Source organism: Delphinus delphis, chromosome 8, assembly GCF_949987515.2.
Source record: "Delphinus delphis chromosome 8, mDelDel1.2, whole genome shotgun sequence".
In the NCBI taxonomy this organism is placed as follows: domain Eukaryota; kingdom Metazoa; phylum Chordata; class Mammalia; order Artiodactyla; family Delphinidae; genus Delphinus; species Delphinus delphis.
This window is the reverse complement of record NC_082690.1, coordinates 23,521,681-23,544,176: the sequence shown is the minus strand read 5'-3', so window position 1 is coordinate 23,544,176 and position 22,496 is coordinate 23,521,681. Positions and strand designations below refer to the sequence as shown.

The 22,496-nt window shown below is 35.8% G+C and overlaps 1 protein-coding gene across 1 annotated transcript in view; it reads right to left on the bottom strand.

Annotated features, from left to right (window-relative positions):
- ARHGAP20 (Rho GTPase activating protein 20) overlaps positions 1 to 22,496 on the bottom strand; it is a 146,294-nt gene that overhangs the window by 31,172 nt on the left and 92,626 nt on the right. Inside the window, exons 4-7 of the mRNA XM_060017181.1 lie at positions 20,405 to 20,554; positions 7,568 to 7,609; positions 6,581 to 6,665; positions 3,450 to 3,527 (exon numbers count right to left, since the gene is read on the bottom strand). Of these exons, the coding sequence (XP_059873164.1) occupies positions 3,450 to 3,527; positions 6,581 to 6,665; positions 7,568 to 7,609; positions 20,405 to 20,554 (355 nt within the window). The remainder of the gene's footprint in view (positions 1 to 3,449; positions 3,528 to 6,580; positions 6,666 to 7,567; positions 7,610 to 20,404; positions 20,555 to 22,496) is intronic.

Sequence of the window (22,496 nt, the reverse complement as noted above, 5' to 3'; positions counted from 1 at the left end):
GCATATATATTTATTTACATCTTAAATATATTATTAAATTTCACTAAAATAAATCAGATCTATTATTCTAAATTGTGGTTGCCCTGAGTTCTTAGGGCTTATAATAGCAATGTGTAAAAGCAATCTGAAATACAGTTAAGACTATGGCATATCTTACATGTATGTTATGTCACATCTTAGTAACACCATGTTTTCATACTTAAAGAGAATTTCACTCAAGAAATGGTGTTGTTCAAGTTCTTCCTTTAGTTCTATCCTTCTGAAAGTCATTCCCTTTAATACAAGTACCTACTGTGTGGTTTTTATATACTGGTAGGGAGGACATGAGAACTTTCTGATCCTTTTTCCCTACCTCATCCTCAAACATTCCAATCTTCCCTATTAATAAAATTTCGAAAACTCATCATTGCCCCATGAAACAGAAAGAAGCAGAAGCTAAAAGCAAAACTGGGGAAAATGAGGTGTCCATACTAAAAATCTTTAAATCCATGATCTAATTCAAAGCTTACTTTTAAATTTACAGATTCAATAGGAGGTACCATCTACCTTATCCTCTGGACCTGCAGCTAGTGAATATGGTTATTAGCTATATGTTCTTTATGTAAAAATTCTACTGTAGAGCAGATCCTTCAGAATTCATCATCCTAAGACTGATTGACTCTTGGGATAAGTGAATAATTAGGTAAGGAGGAAGAACCAGGAGAGGAGATAGGGAAAGAATAGTCATATAGTGACAAGTGAGAAGGGGGGAAGGAGGTTGAAAGAAGAATTTTATGCCAAAAAACTCCCTAACTGTATATGAATAGCATATAAAATTAAAATGCATATTATTATCTCTCTAAAATTATAGTCTAATCTTATTATGCTTTTCAGTTCACACAGGTTATAAAATGGGAGTGGAAGAAGAGCACTCAATATTAAGCTAATATTAAGACTTTACTGTCCTAGGCAAAAGACCTGTACTCTGAAAATTATAAAACATTAATAAAAGAAACCAAACATAAGGCAAATAAATGGAAAGATAACTCATGTTCACTGATTGGAAGGATTAATATTGTTAAAATGTCCATACTACCTAAAGCAACTGACATTTAATACAATCCCTATCAAAATACCCATGACATTTTTCACAGAACTAGAACAAATTATCCTAAAATTTGTATGGAACCATGAAAGACCCCAAATAGCCAAAGCATTCTTGAGAAGAAAGAACAAAGCTGGAGGTATCATGCTCCCTAGCTTCAAATGATACTACAAAGCTACAGTGATCAAAACAGTATGATACTGGCACAAAAACAGACACAATGTAACAGAATAGAGAACCCAGAAGTAAACCCACATGAATATGGTCAATTAATCTACAACAAAGTAGGAAAAAATATACAATGGAGAAAATAAAGTCTCTTCAATAGTGGTATTGGGAAAACCAGACAGCTGCACATAAAAACTGAAATTAGAATATTTCCCCTACCATGTACAAAAATAAAGTCAAAATGGATTAAAGGCCTAAATGTTAAGACTGGAAACCATAAAACTCCTAGAAGAGAACACAGGCAGAACACTTTTTTTTTATTTAACATCTTTATAGAACACTTTTTGACATAAACAGTAACAATATTTTTTTTGCATCTATCTTCCAAGGCAAATCAAATAAAAGCAAAAATAAAGAAATGAGACCTAATTAAAGTAAAAGATTTTACATAGCAAAGGAGACCACTGACAAAACAAGAAGACGACCTACAGAATGGGAGAAGATATTTGCAAATGATATGACCGACAAGGGGTTAATATTCAAAATGTTTAAACAGCTCATACAACTCAATATCAAAAAAACAAACAATCCAATCCCAAAATGGCAGAGACATGGATAGATATTTTTCCAAAGATGACTTATAGATGGCTAGCTAATAGGCACATGAAAAGGTGCTCAACATCGCTAATTATCAGAGAAATGCAAATCAAAACAATGAGATATTACCTCACACCTTTAAGAATGGCTATCATCAAAACAACCACAAGTAACAAATATTTTCAAGAATGTAGATAAAAGGGAACCTTTGTACACTGTTGGTGAGAATGTAAATTGGTACAGCCCCTGTGGAAAATAGTATGGAGGTTCCTCAAAAAACTAAAAATAGAATTACCATAAGATCCAGCCATTCCACTCCTGGGACTATATCCAAAGAAAACAAAAACACTAATTTGAAAAGACACACACACCCCAATGTTCACAGTGGCATTATTTATAATATCCAAGATATTGAAGCAACCCAAGTGTCGGTCAACAGATAAATGGATGAAGAATATGTGGTGTGTGTGTGTATTTGTGTGTGTGTGTGTGTGTGTGTGTGTGTGTGTGTGTGTGTGTGTATAGTGGAATACTACTCAGCCATAAATAAGAATGAAAATTCTGTCATTTGCAACAACATGGATAGATTAGAGAAAGACAAATACTGTATATATTCATTTATATGTAGATTCTAAAAAATAAAACAAACAAACAGATATAACAAAACAGAAACAGACATACAGAGAACTAGTGTTACCAATGAGTTGTAGGGTAGGAGGAAGGGCAAGATAGGTGAAGGGGATTATGAGGTATAAACTACTAGGTATAAAATAAATAAGATACATGGATGTAATGTACAGCACAGGGAATATAGCCTATATATATATATATATTTTTTGGCGGTACGCGGGCCTCTCACTGTTGTGGCTTCTCCCGTTGCGGAGTACGGGCTCCGGCCATGCAGGCCCAGCGGCCATGGCTCACAGGCCCAGCCGCTCCGCGGCATGTGGGATCTTCCCGGACCGGGGCACGAACCCGTGTCCCCTGCATCGGCAGGCGGACCCTCAACCACTGCGTCACCAGGGAAGTCCCGTAGCCAATATTTTATAGTAACTTTATATGCAGTATAATCTATAAAAACATCAAATCACTATGTTGTACACCTGAAACTATTAGGTTGGCCAAAATGTTAGTTTGGGTTTTACCATACGATGTTACTTAAAAAAACCAAACACACTTTTTGGCCAACCCAACAATGTTGTAATTCAACTACACTTCAATTAAAAACAAAACAAAACAGGGCTTCCCTGGTAGCGCAGTGGTTGAGAGTCCGCCTGCCGATGCAGGGGACACGGGTTCGTGCCCCGGTCCGGGAAGATCCCACATGCCGTGGAGCGGCTACGCCCGTGAGCCATGGCCGCTGAGCCTGCGCGTCCAGAGCCTGTGCTCCGCAACGCGAGAAGCCAACAAACAAACAAAACAAAACAAAACAAAACCCTCAAAAAGAATAAAAAACTACTGTCCTTATTTTCTACATTTCTGGGGACAAAATATGACTGGTATCTCTAATAATCAGCTGTCTTATGATGGAAGGGATAATATTTATAAGAATCAAAGTATCAAGGTTTGTTTTTAATTAATATCTAGCAGAGTAACTTACAGTTATCCCTAGCATTGGCAGTGACATGTTGATAACTTCATTTGCTGTATCTGAATTCGTTACTGTTATAGTTTTAGACTGTGGAAAAAAAAGAAATAAGAAATATAGCTATAAATAAAGAATTTTAAAACAGGTGAACAAATAATTATTGTCAAGTGATTATCCACAGGCAAATCCTGATTTCAAGTGTTGACAGAGTAAAGCACAACTTAAGTTGAACACAAACCCTTGATAATTTACTTTCATTCCATATTATGCCTTTTAATAAAACATCTCTTCCTCTTAAAATAAAGAATATATGACTCAAAAATATAAGAACTTAAGCCAGAAATAAAAAGAACAAATATATTTCAGAGAGACAGGACCACCCTCCCAATCAAACAAACAAAAATAATCAGTGAGGTTGGTCCTCTGCATCATGTCCATGACTATTTCCATTAAGCATTGTGCAGTAAAAAAGGGAGAGCATTAGATTACTTTCTATTTCTTTCTGAGTACTGTTTTCACAGTGTGGGTTTTCATTTCTTTGTATGGTAAAGTCAGTTCAGGTAAAATCAGAGTAAGAAATGGTTACAAAAGACATCTTTAAAAAAACCCCACTATTTATTGAGCACTTTCTGTACGTCAGGCACTGTGGCTGCTGAGATTTTCGTTGTTGAAATCTTTAGAGGCCTTAAAACCAATGGGCCTAGCAAACAAATTGAAAATTTTAGAAAGCTCAATTCTGTTACCAACTCTGCCACTGAATAGGGTATCTATAATAGCCCTATGCTAAATGCTAAACCACATTGAGAAATTACTATCTAAAAATAAAGAGTTCACAAGAAAGAGAAATGGAATTAACGAGATTCCGAGATATCTATAGAGTTCACTGAACTCTAAATAGACATTATTTAAATATAAGACAATGCTATGCTATCAAAAAAGAAATATTAGGAGTTTAGGATTGACATGTACACACTGCTCTATTTAAAATAGATAACCAACAAGGACCTACTGTATAGCACAAGGAACTCTGTTCAATACTCTGTAATAACCTGAACGAGAAAAGAATTTGAAAAAGTATAGATACATGTATATGTACTGTGTAACTGAATCACTTTGCTGTACATCTGAAACTAACACAACATTGTTAATCAACTATACTCCAATATAAAATAAAAATTAAAAAAAGAAATATTTACTATGCACATAGGGTAGATTTTACATAGTATAATTATTGGATAAATAAGCAATTAGTGCTGTGTCCCTGATAAGGCTTAAATGGCACAAATAAGTAACATAAATGGAAACAAAATGATCTAAAAATAAAGCTAAGTGAAATCTACTGATAACGCATCACTTATCTCTCCATTACAGTATGTATTCTCTGTAAGCCTACTACTTAACATGACAAATTGCCTCAAGTTTGTTAACTGATTTCAAATGGTGTTCCTTATAGCTCCAAGGATTAAGCAAAAGTATCTCAGAAATGAACAGGGAAGGCTCAGTGTTTGTCTTCTACCAGAATGGCAGAGATGTTTTACATACTGGGCTTTAAGTTGAGATAGAATACAACGAAAGGCTTCTGCTTTTTTCTTTTGAGTCTGAAAACCCTTTCATTTAATTTAAAGACACACTCTATAAAGTCTTTTGTAAAGTGAAGGATCTATCCTGTGATACTAATAATCACTCCCAATGTACCTGGTTTCTAAGATAATGATTTTTCTTAATATTAGGTATATATGTTCAAAATAATAATTATAGGATGTGTTTTTTTTTTTCCTGCATGTCTCTCGGGTAGACAAAACAAATGAATTTTAGCAGATAAGTGTTCTTTGCCTAGTAAACAAATAAAATAAACAGACAAAACTGAGAATGTGGCTATTTGTTTTCCCATATTAGCAGAATTCACTAACAGGTTGTGCATAATCAGAGGCCAAGGATAAAGAATGCTTCTCATACATGCACTGCTATTTGGGGGGAATCACTCTGCAAGCAGGGCTCCCTGAAAGGAGACTCTTGCCACAAAACAACTTCAGAGAGCAAAGGACAGTGTGTCATATCATCATGGACTTTAACCAGGGTACTAGTGATAAAACAGAGCACCCAATTCAACCAAATCTCATCTTCTTTTCCAAAACCAGTCCTTTCTCAAGCACACACTTCCCATACACTGAAAGTGTTGGAAAAAATTCAAGGGTTTTTCCATGAAAATCCTGAATGTAACCAACTGCCATAACAACTGAATCAAAGCTGGCAGAAAAACAGTGGTGCTTTTTTCCTCTTTACTTTGCTACAGAAGATGTCTGTAGTCTCATAGCATACACATTTGAGCATTTCCCTCAGGCAGTGACATCTAGCACTCATGTCAGAACATTTGTATGACTTTTCCCCAAAACATAACTGTTTTGTACTACATATTTTTCCACACACAAAACTATCCTGTGTGATCTAGGGCTGCTATGAAGTGTGGCAAACCACAGTATCATAAAAATATTCATTTCCATTTTGTGTATCATTAATAACATCTTGGCATGATATTTCTGCCATAAAATTCTGCACAATAACTAGTGCTAAACAAACTTAATTTTTATTGACCAAAATGATAAAAACCATGAGGTAGAATATGCTGATCCATTAAAAATGTTATCTTTCCCAGCTCATCCATTTATTAACCTGAGGAATTCAATACTTAAAAACTCAAAGAATGAAGAACTTTCCAAAACCCACTCTCTACTTAAGAAGTGACAAGTTGGAAAAACTTGCTTAATACTAATAGGAAATATCTCCTTGTGGAAATGTCTTTACTACAAGCCTCTGCAGCTGCTACTGAAAGGATCCAGAGAAACATTAATGCCAGAGGGAGGAAAGAGACATCTGACAGGCAATATTCTTTCCAAGTGTAAATGTTAAATACTGTAATTAATATGAATTTCTCTTGCTTCATTTTCTCTAGGGTTACTTTTCATATGAACAAAGATACACAGATACCCCAGGAAATGCACTTTCTCATAATGGTGTTTCTAAATGCCTACCTTCCACAGCACATACACAGACTGTCTGTCTGCCTGCCTGTCTCTCTTTTTATCCACGGTGTTCTGCCTTATGCAGGGACTTGGAATTTAATTTTCTGGCTCAGAAACACTTACATAGGCACAATTCCCAATGTCCTTGGCGAAGATTTTGAGGGGAATGCTCTTCGGGTAGTCCTTCTCTTTCTCTAGATTGATGTATCTAATCAAATGCAACAACAACCCAAAACAACACTGAGTCAGATGGATTTTGCCAATGGCTTATTTTTAAATCAATCTATTTTGCTAATATTTTCAATATACTTATATGCTATTTTTAAAAAGACAGATGGAGAGACTCAGCAAAGTCAGATTACATTATGGGTTGGAAGAGAATTTTAAAAGATTCTCAGGACATTAGGCATGGGCACAAAAAAGAAGAGGAGATCCATTTCAACTGAGGCTTGAGAAGTACAGTCAGGTTAAGGCACCTCTGGATGGTGTTTTATCCTCAAAGCTTCCCTACCTTCTCTGGACAGTCCCAGAAACTTAGTGATAAGTACAGGAGCATATATAATACTTTACTAGACCAAACCAAAACAATGGCCTTTTATTTCTCATTGAGCTCTCCAGTGCAGTATATATCTTGGTCGTCTCCATGCTTGGGAAGGGAGAGCAGGGAAGGACTATGGGAATAAGAGATGAATCTCAATTGACCATTTTAGTCTTAATGCTCAAAGGTAGGGAAAATAATTGAATTTTGAGGTCCTCAGCAGAAAACCTCCATGTATGGAAACTTAATACATGCTTTGAGGAAACTGTTAGCTCCACATGGTAGGTTGGAGACACCGAAAGAGATGGGAGAGATTACTGACTAATTTCTGTCTAGAATGATCTAACCAGACCTCAGTGTTCTCCTTCCTAGTAAGAAAGAAATACACGTAATAACAGAACATTATTTACAGTAAGTAGTTGCTAGTGTACAGTCTAAACAGTTTATTTTGAGGCAAATGAACAATTTCTACTAAGGCAAAGGGGGATAGTTTGGGGCACATCCCTGCAGAGAAAAATTTAATTCATTCAGCTACAACTTAAAGATTTATATATATATACTGGAAAAAATACCTCTGAAGGAGAGAGAGCCATCTGTCCTTCTGTTCTGGAGAACTACAATCAAAGAAAATGGGAGACAAAATTAAACCACATAAAATACTTATTTCTAACAAATTAAGATTGTCAGTCCAAACGAAATATCAACAACCTGTTGTTATTGATGTGGGTGCACACAACTGCAACCCTGGCATGACTGTGTTCTGAAGAACCCTGAAGTGAAAATGCCCATTAGGCAGAACTACACAGTTAAGCATAGTTTTATTAAAACCTCTTGGACAGATCCAAGACAGACCCACTTTCTTACTTTATGGCTCTTTTACAATTGGTATCCTGATAGTGGAAAGAGTACTTGATTTGGAATCCAAACACCTTGTTTCAAAAATATATGCAAGATATATCATCATGGGCAAATCGCTAAGCTTTGATTTCCACATCTGTAAAACTGGGCTAATTATCTCAGAGTGTTTTTGTAGTTTTAAGTGCCATGCAAATAGAAAATATGCTTCATCTGAGATTAAAGAGGTTAAGGAGAAATCTGGCACATCGATGGAAATATCTTGGCCCAGAAACCAGTTGGTTGTCAGGAAAAGAAACACTTATTTCTCTATACATATGGCAGAACTATAATTTAGCCAATGAGTTCATAGAACTTATTCTTAATTACTATAATCCTCTAATTAAGATCAATTCATTAACAACTAAATAACTATTAATTATTAATTTTACTGCTGAAGTCACTGCTGCATTTAATTCTTAAAGTTAAAAATAAAGTTTATTTCTATATGGCCTTATTGCTCATTAGCTTTTAAAATCATGTTTCTAATCTTCTCAAAGAAGTTGGAAACCCTAGTTATTTTCTTGTTCCAGAAAAATATACTTAACAAATATCTGTAATTTGTTTCTTTGTAGCCTAGCAATTTTCTCCATAAGCAATTTCCCAGAATTGGTAATCAGAAAGTGCATTATATCTCTTCTGCCACTGACAAATTTTCATCTTTCACAACTCCTTACAATCTTTGATGTCTTCTCCTTTCATAAACAGAAGATTTTTTAGGTTCATTTATGTCAAATATTACACTTATTTAGCAAAAATCTGTGTTGAAAAATAGATGAGTTTTCTTTAGACCTTAAAACATTTTTCAAAGCAACTAAAGAAAATTACCCCTTTAAACACTTAGTATTTTTTGAACTTTTAATTGACTTGTAAGACACAAACTGTACAATGCTTAAATGTACTGTTTGAACAATTTTCACAAATTGAACACACCCATGTGACTAGCACACAGATTATGAAACAGAAAACCACCATGGAAGGTCTCCCTGTGTTCCTTTTCAGGCACTAGTTCCCACTATACTGACTTCTAACAAAATAGAATAGTTTTGTTTGTTTGGATACTTTATATAAATGTAACCATATAGTATGTACTATTTTGTATCTGGCTTCTTTCATTCAACATTATATTTGTGAGACATCCATATTACTGCATGTGGTTTTAGCTTGTTCATTCTCATTGCTGTATAGTGTTCCATTGTTTGAATATGTAGCGTACAATTACTTTAAAATAAGCAAATTATGAAGTGCATCAGGTTAATTCATTGACATTGATTTGGTAATCTTCTTGTATTTTCCCTATCTCCTGCTCTATGCAAGAATCCAGGACTTCTCTTTCCTTGGTAATTATTCATCTCAGGCATTTTTACAGAACTAAAAATGGAAGTACTCCAAAATCAAGGTTAGCTCTGAGTTTAATAAACACCTATGATAAGAGCCAGGAGAGAAGAAAGCCACATATCTTAGAGAAAGAAAAAGGGTAAGACAGATTGGAAAGATTCCCTCTAACTTGGAAGGAGATAGGGTCTGTTACCCCTAAGAGTTAGCTGGGAACCATATGTCATTCAGTTGAGGTGCCTAAAGAAACAGAAAGTCCCCAGAGGAAATGGTTATAAGGAGCAAGTGGGGAGGCTTGTTCCTAGGTACCAAGGTTTTTACATCAGCTAAGATACCTGCAGCCCACAAGTGGCAAGGAATCAGAGTATCTCGGATGTCAAAGAACAACTCTGAGCATAGCAGAGATAATGTCAGCAGTGGCCACAAAGAGACTGAAGGTCAGACTTTTCATCTGTTTTGAAGATATCACAGAAGTCTCCCATATCCTGGTTCTACCCTAAGAAAACAGGGGCTCCAGTAAAGAAGAAAATTTAATTTCCTAAAAGCCTGGCAAAATGGGGGCTCAAGATAGGTTTTTTTTTTTTTTTTTTTTTTTCGGTACGTGGGCCTCTCACTGCTGTGGCCTCTCCCGCTGCAGAGCACAGGCTCCGGACGTGCAGGCTCAAGGGCCATGGCTCACGGGCCCAGCCGCTCCACGGCACATGGGATCTTCCCGGACCGGGGCACGAACCTGTGTCCCCTACATCGGCAGGGGGACTCTCAACCACTGTGCCACCAGGGAAGCCCTAGATTTTCTTAATATTTCCTGATATATAAATGATTTCTGATATTATTTACTCCTTGGTAAAGATATGAGCCACTCTCATATCATTTCACTTCAGGCTGAAAAATTTCTGTCAGCATTTACTTTTTTGTATAGTTCTGCTGGTGATAAATTCTTAGAGTTTAAAACATTTTTTGAAGGATATTTTTGCTAGATATAGTATTCTAGGTTGAAAGCTTTTTCTTTAAATATTTAATTTTTAAACTGAAGTATAGTTGAATTACAGTATTATATTTGAGGTATACAGTATAGTGATTCAGTATTTTTATAGATTATATTACATTAAGAGTTATTATAAAATAATAATTATAATTCCCTGTGCTGTTCAATGTATCCTTGTTGCTTATTTATTTTATACAGGGTAGTTTGTATCTCTTAATCCCATGCCCCTAACGTGCCCCTCCCCCTTCCTTCTCCCCACTGGTAACCACTACTTTGTTTTCTGTATCTTTGAGTCTGTTACTGTTTTTCTATATCCATTCATTTGATTTACTTTCTAGATTCCACATATAAGTGATATTATACAGTATTTGTCTTTTGTTGACATACACCACTAAGCATAATATTCTCAAGGTCCATTCACATTGCTGCAGATGGCAGAATTTCATCCTTTTTTATGTCTGAGTAATACTCCATGTGTGTGTGTGTGTGTGTGTGTGTGTGTGTGTGTGTGTGTGTGTGTATGTAAATATACACCACATCTTTATCCATTCATCTGTTGATGGACACAGGTTGCTTCCATATCTTGGCTATTGTAAATAATGCCATTATGAACATTGGGTACATGTATCTTTTTGAATTAGTGTTTTCGTTTTTTTTCTGTATATACATCCAGGAGTGAAACTGCTGGATCCTGTGGTAGTTTTTAGTTTTTTTTGAAGACCCTCCATACTGTTTTCCACAGTGGCTGCACCAATTTACAGTCTCACCAACAGTGTACAAGGGTTCCCTTTTATCCACATCCTCGAAAACATTTGCTATTTGTGTTCTTGTTGATGACAACCATTCTGAAAGGTGTGAGGTGATATCTCATTATTGTTTTGATTTGCATTTCTCAAACAATTAGCAATGTTGAGCATCTTTTCATGTGCCTGCTGTAAATCATCTTTGGAAAAATGTCTATTCAGGTCTTCTGCCTATTTTGGGATTGGGTGTTTGTTTTCTTTTGATAGTGGGTTGCACGAGCTGTTTAAATACTTTAGATATTATCCCCTTGTTGATCATATTTTCAAATATCTTCTCTCATTCTGTAGGTTGTCTTTTTGTTTTGTCAGTGGTCTCCTTTGCTATGCAAAAGCTCTTTGTTTAATTAGAGCTCATTTCTTTATTTTTGCTTTTATTTATTTTACCATAGGAAATAGATTAAAAAAATATTGTCACTGTTTATGTCAGAGTGTTCTGCCTATGTTTTCTTCTATGAGTTTTATGGTTTCTGGTCTTACACTTAGGCCTTTAATCCATTTTGACTTTATTTTTGTATACAGTATGAGGGGATGTTCCGATCTCATTGTTTTACATGTAGATGTCCAGTTTTCCTAGTACCACTTATTGAAGAGACTTTATTTTCTCCATTGTATACTCTTGCCTACTTTGTTGTAGATTAACTGACTGTAGGTGTGTGAGTTTATTTCTGGGCTCTCTATTCTATTCCATTGATCTATGTATCTGTTTTCATGCCAGTATCATGCTGTTTTGATTATTGTAGCTTTGTAGTACAGTTTGAAGTCTGTGAGGGTGATACCTCCAGCTTTGTCCTTTTTTGCTTCAGCAAAAAGGTTGCTTCAGCAATTCAGGGTCTTTTGTATTTCCATATGAATATTAGGATTATTTGTTCAGTTCTGTGAAAAATGTCACGGGTATTTTCATACAGATTGCAATACATCTGTAGATTGTTTTGGGTAGTATGGTCACTTTAACAATATTAATTCTTCAAATCTAAGAGCATGGGATATCTTTCCATTTCTCTGTATCATCTTCAATTTCCTTCACTGTTTCATAGTTTTCAGTGTATATGTCTTTCACCTCCCTGGTTAAGTTTATTCCTAGGCATTTTATTCTTTTTGATGTGATTTTAAATGGGATTGTTTTCTTGCTTTCTCTTTCTGATAGTTCAGTATTAGTGTATAGAAAAGCAACAGATTTATGTATATTAAGCTCATATCTTGCAACTTTGCTGAATTCATTTATTAGTTCTAATAGTTTTGGGTGGAGACTTTAGGGTTTTCTATCCATAGTACCAGGCCATCAGCATAGTGACAGTTTTACTTCTCTTCCACTTTGGATGTCTTTCATATCTTTTTCTTGTCTGACTGCTGTGGCACAGACTTACAATACTATGTTAAATAAAAGTGGTGAGAGTGAGCACCCTTGTCTTGTTCCTGAATTTAGAGGAACAACAGTTTTTCACCATTGGATATGATGTTAACTCTGGGTTTATCATAATGCTCTTTATTATGTTGAGATATGTTCCTCTAATCCAACTTTGATGAGGGTTTTTCTCATGAATGGATGTTGAATTTTTTCAAATGCTTTTTCTGCATCTATTGAGATGATGATGTGATTTTTATCCTTCCATCTGTTAATGTGGTATATCATACTGATTGATTTGCAAATGCTGAAGCATCCTTGTGTCCCTGGAATAAATCCCACTTCATCATGGTGTATGATTCTATATACTGTTGGATTCCATTTGCTAATATTTTGTTACGGATTTTTGCATGTATATTCATCAAAAATATTGGCCTGTAATTTTCTTTTTTTGTAGTGTCTTTGCCTGGTTTTGGTATCAGGGTAATGGTGGCCTCATAGAATGAGTCTGGGAGTGCCCCCTCCTCTTCAATTTTTTGGGATAGTTTGAGAAGGATAGGAATTAGCTCTTCTTTATATATTTGGTAGAATTTTCCTGTGAAGCCATATGGTCCTGGACTTTTGTTTGCTAGTAGGTTTTTTTTAAATTACAAATTCAATTTCAGTACTAGTGATCAGTCTGTTCAAATTGTCTGTTTCCTCTTGATACACTGTTAGCAGGTTGTATATTTTTAGACATCTGTCTATTTCTTCTAGGCTGCCAATTTGTTGGACAACTGTTCACAGAGTTCTTTTATGATTTTTGTATCTCTGTAGTATTAGTTGTTATTTCTTCTCTTTCATTTCTTATTTTGTTTCTTTGGGTCCTCTCCCTTTTCTTGGTGAGCCTAACTAAAGGTTTATCGATTTTGTTTATCTTTTCAAAAAACCAGCTCTTGGTTTCGTTGGTGTTTTCTATTTTTTTTTTTTTTTTGGTCTCTATTTTATTTGTTTCCTTTCTGTTCCTTACTATTTCCTTCCTTCTGCTGACTTTTAGCTTTCTTTGTTCTTTTCTTTCTCTTCCTTTAAATGGTAGGTTAGGTTTTTGAGATTTTTCTTGTTACTTGAGAAAGGCCTGTATTGCTATAAGCTTCCCTCTTAGAACTGCTTTTGCTGCATCCTATAGATTTTGGAGTGTTGTGTTTCCATTTTCATTTTTCTCAAGGTATTTTCTTATTTCTTCTTTGATTTTAGCATTGTCCCATTGGCTCTTCAGTAGCATGTTGTTTAGTCTCCAAGTATTTGTGTTTTTCACATTTTTCTTTCTGTAATTGTTTTCTAGTTGTTATTGGAAAAGATGCTTGATATAATTTCTATCCTGTTAAATTTGCTGACACATGTTTTCTGGCCTAGTATGTGATCTATCCTGGAGAATGTTCCATGTACACTTGAAAAGAATGTGTATTCTGCTCGTTTTGGTTGGAGTGTGCTGTAGCTATCTATTAAGTCCATCTGGTATATTATGCCATTTAAGACCACTGTTGCCTTAATTATTTTCTATCTGGATGATCTGTCCATTGATGTAAGTGTGGTGTTGACATCCCCTACTATTATTGTATTACTGTCAGTTTCTCCCTTTATGTCTTTTAATATTTGCTTTACATGTTTAGGTGCTCCTGTATTGGATGCATGTATGTTAATGAGTATATATCCTCTTCTTTTATTGATCCCTTTATCATAAAATAATGCCCTTTTTTGTCTATTGTTATACACTTTTAAAAAATCTATTTTGTCTGCTATGAGTATTGAGATTCCAGCTTTCTTGTCTTTTCCACTTGTATGAAATATATTTTCCCATGCCTTCACTTTCAGTCTGTGTGTGTCTTTAGTTGAGAAGTGAGTCTCTTGTAGGCAGCATATAGGTGGGTCTTGCTTTTTTTTTTTTAAATCCAATCAGCCAGATATGTCTATTGATTGGAGCATTTAGTCCACTGACATTTAAGGTAATTATTAATAGGTATGTACTTATTGCCATTTTATTACTTGTTTTCTGGTTGTTTTTTGTAGTTTTTGTAGTTCTTCTCTTGTTGTTTCTTCTCTTTCTGTTTCTTCCCTTGTGGTTTTATGATTTTCTTTAGTAGTATGCTTGTGTTCCTTTTAGTTTTTGAGTATCTATGGTAGGTTTTTGATTTGTGGTGACCATTGGGTTCATATATGTTGACCTACAACTACATCTACTTATTTTAAATTGTAGTCATTTAAGTTCAAATACAACCTAAAAGATCTATATTTTTTACTCCCCCTCCTACATTTTGTGTTTTTGATGTCATATTTTACATTTTCATGTTTATCCCTTAACTGTTTATTGTGGTTATAGCTACTTTTACAAATTTTTCTTTTTATTTTCATACTAGCTTACTTAAGCGGTTGATCCTCAGTTCTTAGTATTATTTGCCTTTCCTAGTGGAATTTTCCCTTTCCTATAGATTCTTACTTATTTTCCACTTAGAGAAAACCCTTTAACATTTATTTTAGGGTAGGTTTAGTACTGATGAATTCTTTCAGTTTTTGCCTTCTGTGAAGTCCTTTATCGCTCCTAAGACTCCAGATGATAATCTTGCTGGGTAGAGTATCATAGGTTGAAAGATTTTCCCTTTCAGCGCTTTGAATACATCACGTCACTCCTTCCTGTCCTGTTTGGGATCCTCTGTGCTTCCTGTACCTGGGTATCTGTTGCTCTCTTCAGGTTTGGGAAGTTTTCAGCCATAATTTCATGAAATATATTTTCAATCCCTTTCTTCCTCTCTTTTCCTTCTGGGACTCCTATAATGTGAATGTTGGTAAGCTTAATGTTATCCCAGAGATCTTTTAAACTTTTCTCATTAAAATTTTTTTCTGTTCTTATCTGGTAATTTTTATTATTCTATCTTCCAGGTCACATAGTCTGCTATTCCTTTTAGTGTGTTTTTTATTTTGGTTATTGAATTCTTCATTTCTAACTGGGTCTTTTCATATTTTCTAGATTCTTGTTAAAATTTGTCAGTGTTCATTTATTTTTCCCTAATCCAGCTAATACTTTTATTATGAACGTTTTGAATTCTTTGTCTGATACATTGTTTGCTTCATTATTTATTTCTCTCAGGGGTTTTCTCTTATTTCAGTTGAAACCAGTTCCTCTGCCTTTTCATTTTGCTTAACATTCTCTGCCTCTATGAATTTTGGTGAAACACTTACGTATGATATTCTTGAACTGGTGTACTTATGTGGGAGCATCTCTATACAGACTGTGTGTGCCCGGTGCCTTTGGTGGGAGAGCTGGATTTGATGTGGATACAAGTTATTTGTGGATACAAGTTATTTGATGTGGATACTGTGTGTGTTGGCAGCTATAGCCTTGGTAGTGGGTGTGGCTGGAGATGGATAGGCTAGAGCTGAAGCTACATGTGAGGCAGGACTTCCTCTCTGCTCAGTGGGTCTCAAGTTGCTGCAGCAGAAGCCCTGAGATTCAGTCCTGAGCTGGCTCTGTTCCCGTTAAGTGTGTGCTTTCAATTCTTCAAGCACTGCAACCCTTGCTCCAGAGGTGGCAGTGCTGATGCAAGGGGGTCCTGTGTTGGCTCTTGGCTAATGTTGGCCTCAGACAGATATCTGAGCTGTCTCTAATCTGCTGCCTGTGCAGGAATCTGCAATTGTTTTCCTTAATCTGCTCATAGGCAGCCTTGGGTCCAAGTTCCCTTTGTCCTTCTCCCTCCTCTCCACCTCACCGGGGAGCTGTACTGCAGGGCAAGTGGGGTCCATGTGAACTCTCTCCATATATTGGGGCATGAGCAGTGGTGGACTGGCTGTTATATAGAGTTCTGGGCTGCTTCTGATGCACTACTTAAGTAAGTACCAACAATAGACACTGCCACCCCACCCAGATGCCACCCCAGGACCAAGTTGCCTTTGGTGGTCCAAGCTCTGTCTTTAGTCATAGCAGCCCTCGCTCCAGTGGGGAGTTGCAACATGGAGTAAGCGGGGCTTGAGCATTCACTCTGCCAGAGCCGAGGAGCACACTGAGATGGTCACAGGAAACTGGCAGGCACTAGAGTGATCCTTTATCGGCCCTCTCCAACCTGCCTCAGGGGCAAGCCAGCTTGTGTGTTTGTGTATGTGTGTGTGTGTGTGTGTGTTTCTGGGTATGGGTGTGCAAGCAGAGTCTAAGTTTTCCACAGCCCTCCTGTTAATTCCAGCAGTCCTCCAACCCACCAAGGGGGTTGGTCTCCCCTGTGTAGGACGCCAGGAGTGGAATGCCCAATCTGTGGCTTGAACTGCTCACTCCCCAGGGCAGGTCTCTGCCTGTGTAATCTCCCTTTTCCTCTGAGTCCCCTCCCAGTGGCAAGGTCCCAGCCTGATCACTTTTCTTCCCTTCCTATCTGATTACGTGTGGATCTTTCTTACAGCCTTGGTTGTACAGAAGTCTTTCTGCCAGTTTCCAGTTAGTTTTCAGTGAGAATTATTCCACACACAGATGTATTTTTGATGTGTTCGTGGGGAGAGGTAAGTTCCACATCCTCCTACTCTGCCATCTTGATCAATCTAATGAGTCTTCTTTAAACACTTTAAAGATGTCATTTCACTGACCTCTGAAACAGCCATAATTTCTGATGAAAAAAACCACAGTGAGGCAAATTGTTGTTCCACTATATGTAATGTGTTGTTTTTTTCTGGCTGCTTTCATGATTTTCTCTTATCTTTGGTTTATAGCAGTTTGTCTATAACATGAATAGGTGAAGTTTTCTTCACATTACTCCTATTTAGGGTTCACAGAGCTTACATTTATGTCTTTCACCAAATCTGGGAGGTTTTCAAACCATTATTTATTCTGCCACATTCCCAGTCTCTCCTCTTTCTGGAATTCCCGTTACATGTATGTTATACATTGTGGTTTTCCTACAAGTCTGTGATGTATTTTTCATTAAAAAAATCTTTTTTTTCCTCTCTTCCTCAGAGTGGACAATTTCTGTTGATATACCTTCAATTTCACTGACCCATTTCTCTTTCATTTCCATTTTGCAACTAAAGCCACAGAGGGAATTTTTAAAAATTTAAGATACAATTTTTAGTCCTAGAATTTTCATTTGGCTTTTAAAAAATATTTCCTATTTCTCTGCTGAGATTTCCTATCTTTTCATTCATTTCAATTGGCTTTTCCTTTTACCTACTGAGCATAGTTATAAGAGCTGCTTTAAAGTTCTTTTACAGTAATTCCAACAAATAGATCATCACAGGATTGGCTTCTATTTGTTATATTTTTCCTTTTCAGGTTCTTCATATGTTAAAAAATTTTAGATTACATTCTACACATTATAAATGTTGTGTTTTAGAGACTCTGAGTTTTGTTATATTTGCAAAATAATGATGTTTTTGTTTTAACAGACAATTAACTTTATTAGATTCAAGCTGCAAACTCTATTTCACCTGTGTTGAGCAGCACCTCAGTTCAATTCTTTTAGCCTTAGCTTCAAGCTCCTTTAAAGTCTGTTCCATGCATGTGTGGTTCAGCATTCAGCCAGAGACTTAGGCAGAGTCTAAACAAAAAATCTGGAGCTTCCTTTTTCTGATACTCTTCTTTTTGAGATTTCCTCCCTCACGTTCCTGTGGCTGTGGCTGACCCAGACTCTGTACTTTGGTGTTTCAGCCCAGAAAGACTGGGTTTTCGTCAGTTTAGTTGCTCTGCACCATGATTTGACTGCAGCCTTTCCTCAGGCTAATAATGCCTTAAAAACAGAAAACTTGCTCAGTGCTGGTGCTTCCCTGATGGCACAGTGGTTAAGAATCCACCCCCCAATGCAAGGGACACGGGTTAGAGCCCTGGTCCAGGAAGATCTTACTTGCCATGGAGCAACTAAGCTCGTGTGCCACAACTACTGAGCCTGTGCTCTAGAGCCCGTGAGCCACAATTACTGGGCAAGCCCATGCGCCTAGAGCCTGCGCTCTGCAACAAGAGTAGTCCCCACTTGCTGCAACTAGAGAAAGTCCATGTGCAGCAATGAAGACCCAACACAGCCAAATATAAATAAATAATAAAATTTTAAAAAGTTTCAATTCTTCTCCAAAATCTGCCAACTTTTGTTCACTTTCCAGAACCTTCAGGGAGTTGCTGTTTGTGTTTTGTTCAGAGTTTACAGTTGTTATCTATAGAGTGGTCAGTCTGTTAATACGTCACTCTGCCATACCAGAGTCCGAACTCTTCAACACTACTTTTTTTAAGAGTAATCTTTAATTTTGAAATAATTTTAGATTTTCAGAAAAGTTACAAAGATTGAGTACAGAGAATCCCTGTATACCTCACACCCAGTTTTAGTTTCCTCTAATGTTATCCTCTTACATTATCATGGCACATTTGTCAAACTAAGAAACCAATATTGGTGCATTACCATTAACTAAACTATTGATTATTCAGATTTCACCAGTTTTTCCACTAATGTCCTTTTTCTATTCTAGGATGCATTCGAGGATTCCACATAGCATTTAGTTATTATGTCTCCTTAGTGACCTTTTTTGTGTCTTTTCCTGGTTGTTTTTTTTTTCTGACCTTGACAATTTTGAGGCTTACTGGTCAGGTAACCCCACAGAACATCCCTCAATTTGGGCTTGTCTGATATTTTTCTCAGGATTAGACTGGGGTTATGGGTTTGGGGGAGAAATACCACAGAAGTGAATTGCTCCTCATTACATTCTATCAAAGCATAGATGATATTCACACAACATCACTAGTGATGTTAATCATTCAGTTAAAGTACTATACTTTTTGAGGAATTACAGTGTATGCAAAACTTGTTTCTACATTTTCCCTTCTTCTTAAAAAAGTTTTATGGAAACTCCTTGATTAAAGACATCATGTAGTCCCACCCCTCACTTGAAATCGCTTCCTTTCAGCTGTAAACTCTAAGATTAAATAATTGGAATTGATAATATCTAGAGAAGTCTGTCATGGAAAAGAAGATATGCAGAGAATGATACAAATACATGTTTCTTCCAAATAAGTTCTTAATATCTTGTGGTAGGCCAATAGTGCGTAATAGAATTTAATGGCATGCCTTTCCTTTATTAGAAGATTAACAGCTTAAAACATTTAGTTATCTGGCTTTAGGATGGTGCCTGAGGAGTTTGATGGTAGTGAGAAGAGAAGTAGAAAGAAAAACGTGTGCATGAAATAAAGACCAGCTATTTTAAGTGTAAAACAAATATTGGACTTGAGGGCACAATCGTTCAAAATCATAAGTTTGAGTTTTGGTATGCTCACTCTGAACTAAAAAGTACCAATCAGCATGTTCAGATAAGAGCACAAAGATTCTCTATTTGTACATTCTCCAACTCCATCCCAGCCAAGGAGTGAGTCTTAGGAAACTGACTTTCACTCCTTGAGTCATAAATTTGCTTTTGATTGTCACATCTCTATAGAAAGCAATTTAGGAAACACATTATTTCATGACATTAAATTTATTTCTATAATTAAAAACTAGTTTTTAAGAAATTTGGGAGTGTAAACCAGTTATTCAAGCTTAATTGGGGTATTTTATAAAATTGTTTTCAGTAAAAGGTCTGTTTCAGTGGTTTAAAAAGCCAACTTGAAAGCTCAATATACAAAGAAAATACCTAAACATGAGGGAAGGGGATGTTGGAGATGGGGGCTCCTAGAGCTCTGACCACTCTATTCCTCTTCTATGGTCTTTGAGGTGTTTCAGTAGCCCCTTTAAAAATCACAGCTCAAACCAAGGTAAATGATTCCAAGAGTTCTCAATATTTACCATTACATTTCACATATTTTAATAAAAAACTCTTTGGGAGAAACATAAGGCATACAGGTGTCTTTATTGGGGGTGTGCCAAAAGATGAGTTATTGGCTTCAGAATACAAGTGAACTTATTGACAAAATAGAACAGATCAATCAGAATAAAATATTTTTCTTTAAAAAATTAGGGGAACAAAACTGCATTAACCTTTTTTCTCTCCATCCTAGAAATTACATAGCTGACTGTATTTCACAGTAGCTAACCCATGTGAATACAGGACAAGCTATGGTTCTCACCTGAAAGTGGCCACGAAGTTCACTGTGGGCCAGCCTAAGACAAAGGATTTCAGGGCATTGGTGTTGCCTTCTCCCACTTCATCCACACAGCTTGCTGTCCACATGTCACTTAATTTTATTTTATTTTTTATCTTAAAGTTGTTGTTATATCTAGAAAGATAAGAACCAGACAGGATTTTTTGTTATTCTGTTTCTTAAATTTTATGAGAACTTCTATACTTGTGATAAGAGGACAGTTTCCACTAATCATGGGCAAAGAATGTCTCATTCATTTTTCTTACCTTCAGTGCCTACCACAGTAAATTGTAACATTTGGCTACCTTAGCCCAAAAAGGCCGTTGAAACATTTGGTGTATTGGTCCTCATGCCTGCATTTATGGCAGCAAATAGCCATAAACTGGCAACTTTATTTTTCTATACGTTGAGCATTGCATTTGGATCAAAAACCTAATTTTAAACTTACTGCTGTTATAAAAAAAGAATTCTTTTATTATTTACAACTTGCTTATTTCCAAAATTATTTGAGTGGCTGAATAAAAGATTAAACATAAACATTATTTATTAAAATATTTATAAAATTTTCACTTTATATGCACTAAAAAATATAAACTGGAATTAATTAGAGAAATTTACAATGCATTTCCAACTGAGTGGTTATGATTTTCTAGTCTTTAGAAGCAAAGATTATTTTAAATTTCCTTTTTAAACCATTTCCCCTTATATTTTGGCTAAAATTGAAAAAACTGTAGCCTAAGAATAGACCTTAAACTAAGCTGAAAAAAAAAAAAAGATGCCAGGAAGTATTATATTTAAGTAGAGTTGATGCAATTAATATTTATCTCTGGGTACAGAGAAGGTGATTTACTTTTAAGCTGGCAATGAAATTGCTTTTTGACAATTTCTATCTAATCCCCCTTACAACCCTGATATTGACACTATCATATTTCTTGACCTAGTTTACAGTTTTAATGCTCATAATGAACCTGAGACTTAAATAGTTAGAAGGCACTGGTAAGGATAAAAAGAATGCCCAGGGACACGTCGGTACTTTCTATCATTCAGAGCCATTTATGGAAACATTAAAAGCTAAAATGAAATCAAAGATGCTTCATATGGAAGTATCCCTAAAACTCGTCATGGAATATTTAAAGCTAAAATTCTTCAGTAGGATTTATAAAATGTAAAGGGATTTTTCAGGAACTATACATGAAGACTAATCTAGATTCAAAGCCTCATCTATGCTTCCTGTAGCGCACACAATGTAAGTACAATAGAAAAGTGCCTTGAGGCACAATGCCTTCATTCTATATTTCATTTCAGTATTTTTCACCCTATTGCTATAAATCATTCAATTTTTTAAAAAGTAAAATCCTACTTCTTTTGTTTTTTCCTTTTAAAAATCTTATTTCTTGATGGCAGCTATCTAGGTAATATAAAACTGAAACTATGAATCTTTTCCAAGGAAAACTATGTTTCCATATCTGTTTTCATACATTTTGAGTTTTTTAATGCAGGCCTCTCTTTATATTAGATACTTCAAATACCATGTGGGAACTTGTATACCTATTGACTTGGAAAAAGCCATTCCAACGATTCCTTCCCTAGATCAATAAAGTACCAAGATTTCCACCTCATTATATAAAAAACAAGGAACTGTCCAAAAGTGTAAACAATACTTCCATTCTAATGGTCAATATTTATTGAGAACTTACCATTTGCCAGTCACTGTTAACACTTTACACATATTAAGTTTAATCCTCAAACATTTTAGAGATGAGGAAATGTTGTCACAGGGAGGTTAAGTAATTTGCCAAAAGTCAAACAGCTTAACTAGCAGAGCTAGAATCCGAACCTGAGCAGGGTTGATTCTTGAGCTTGTTTATGCTCATAACCATTAAGTATCTATAAAAAGCCCTGGATATAGTCATTCTTACAAAGCACCTGGAGGTGACTTTGTATCCATGAAGTTTCCTTCAGCTTTACTATCTTAAGACTTTTTCAAATCTCCTCACCTACAAGGCTTTCTGATGGGACTGTTTATTATGGAAGTAGGGGAGAAATCTCATGAACATTTATGTCCATAAAGCTAGAG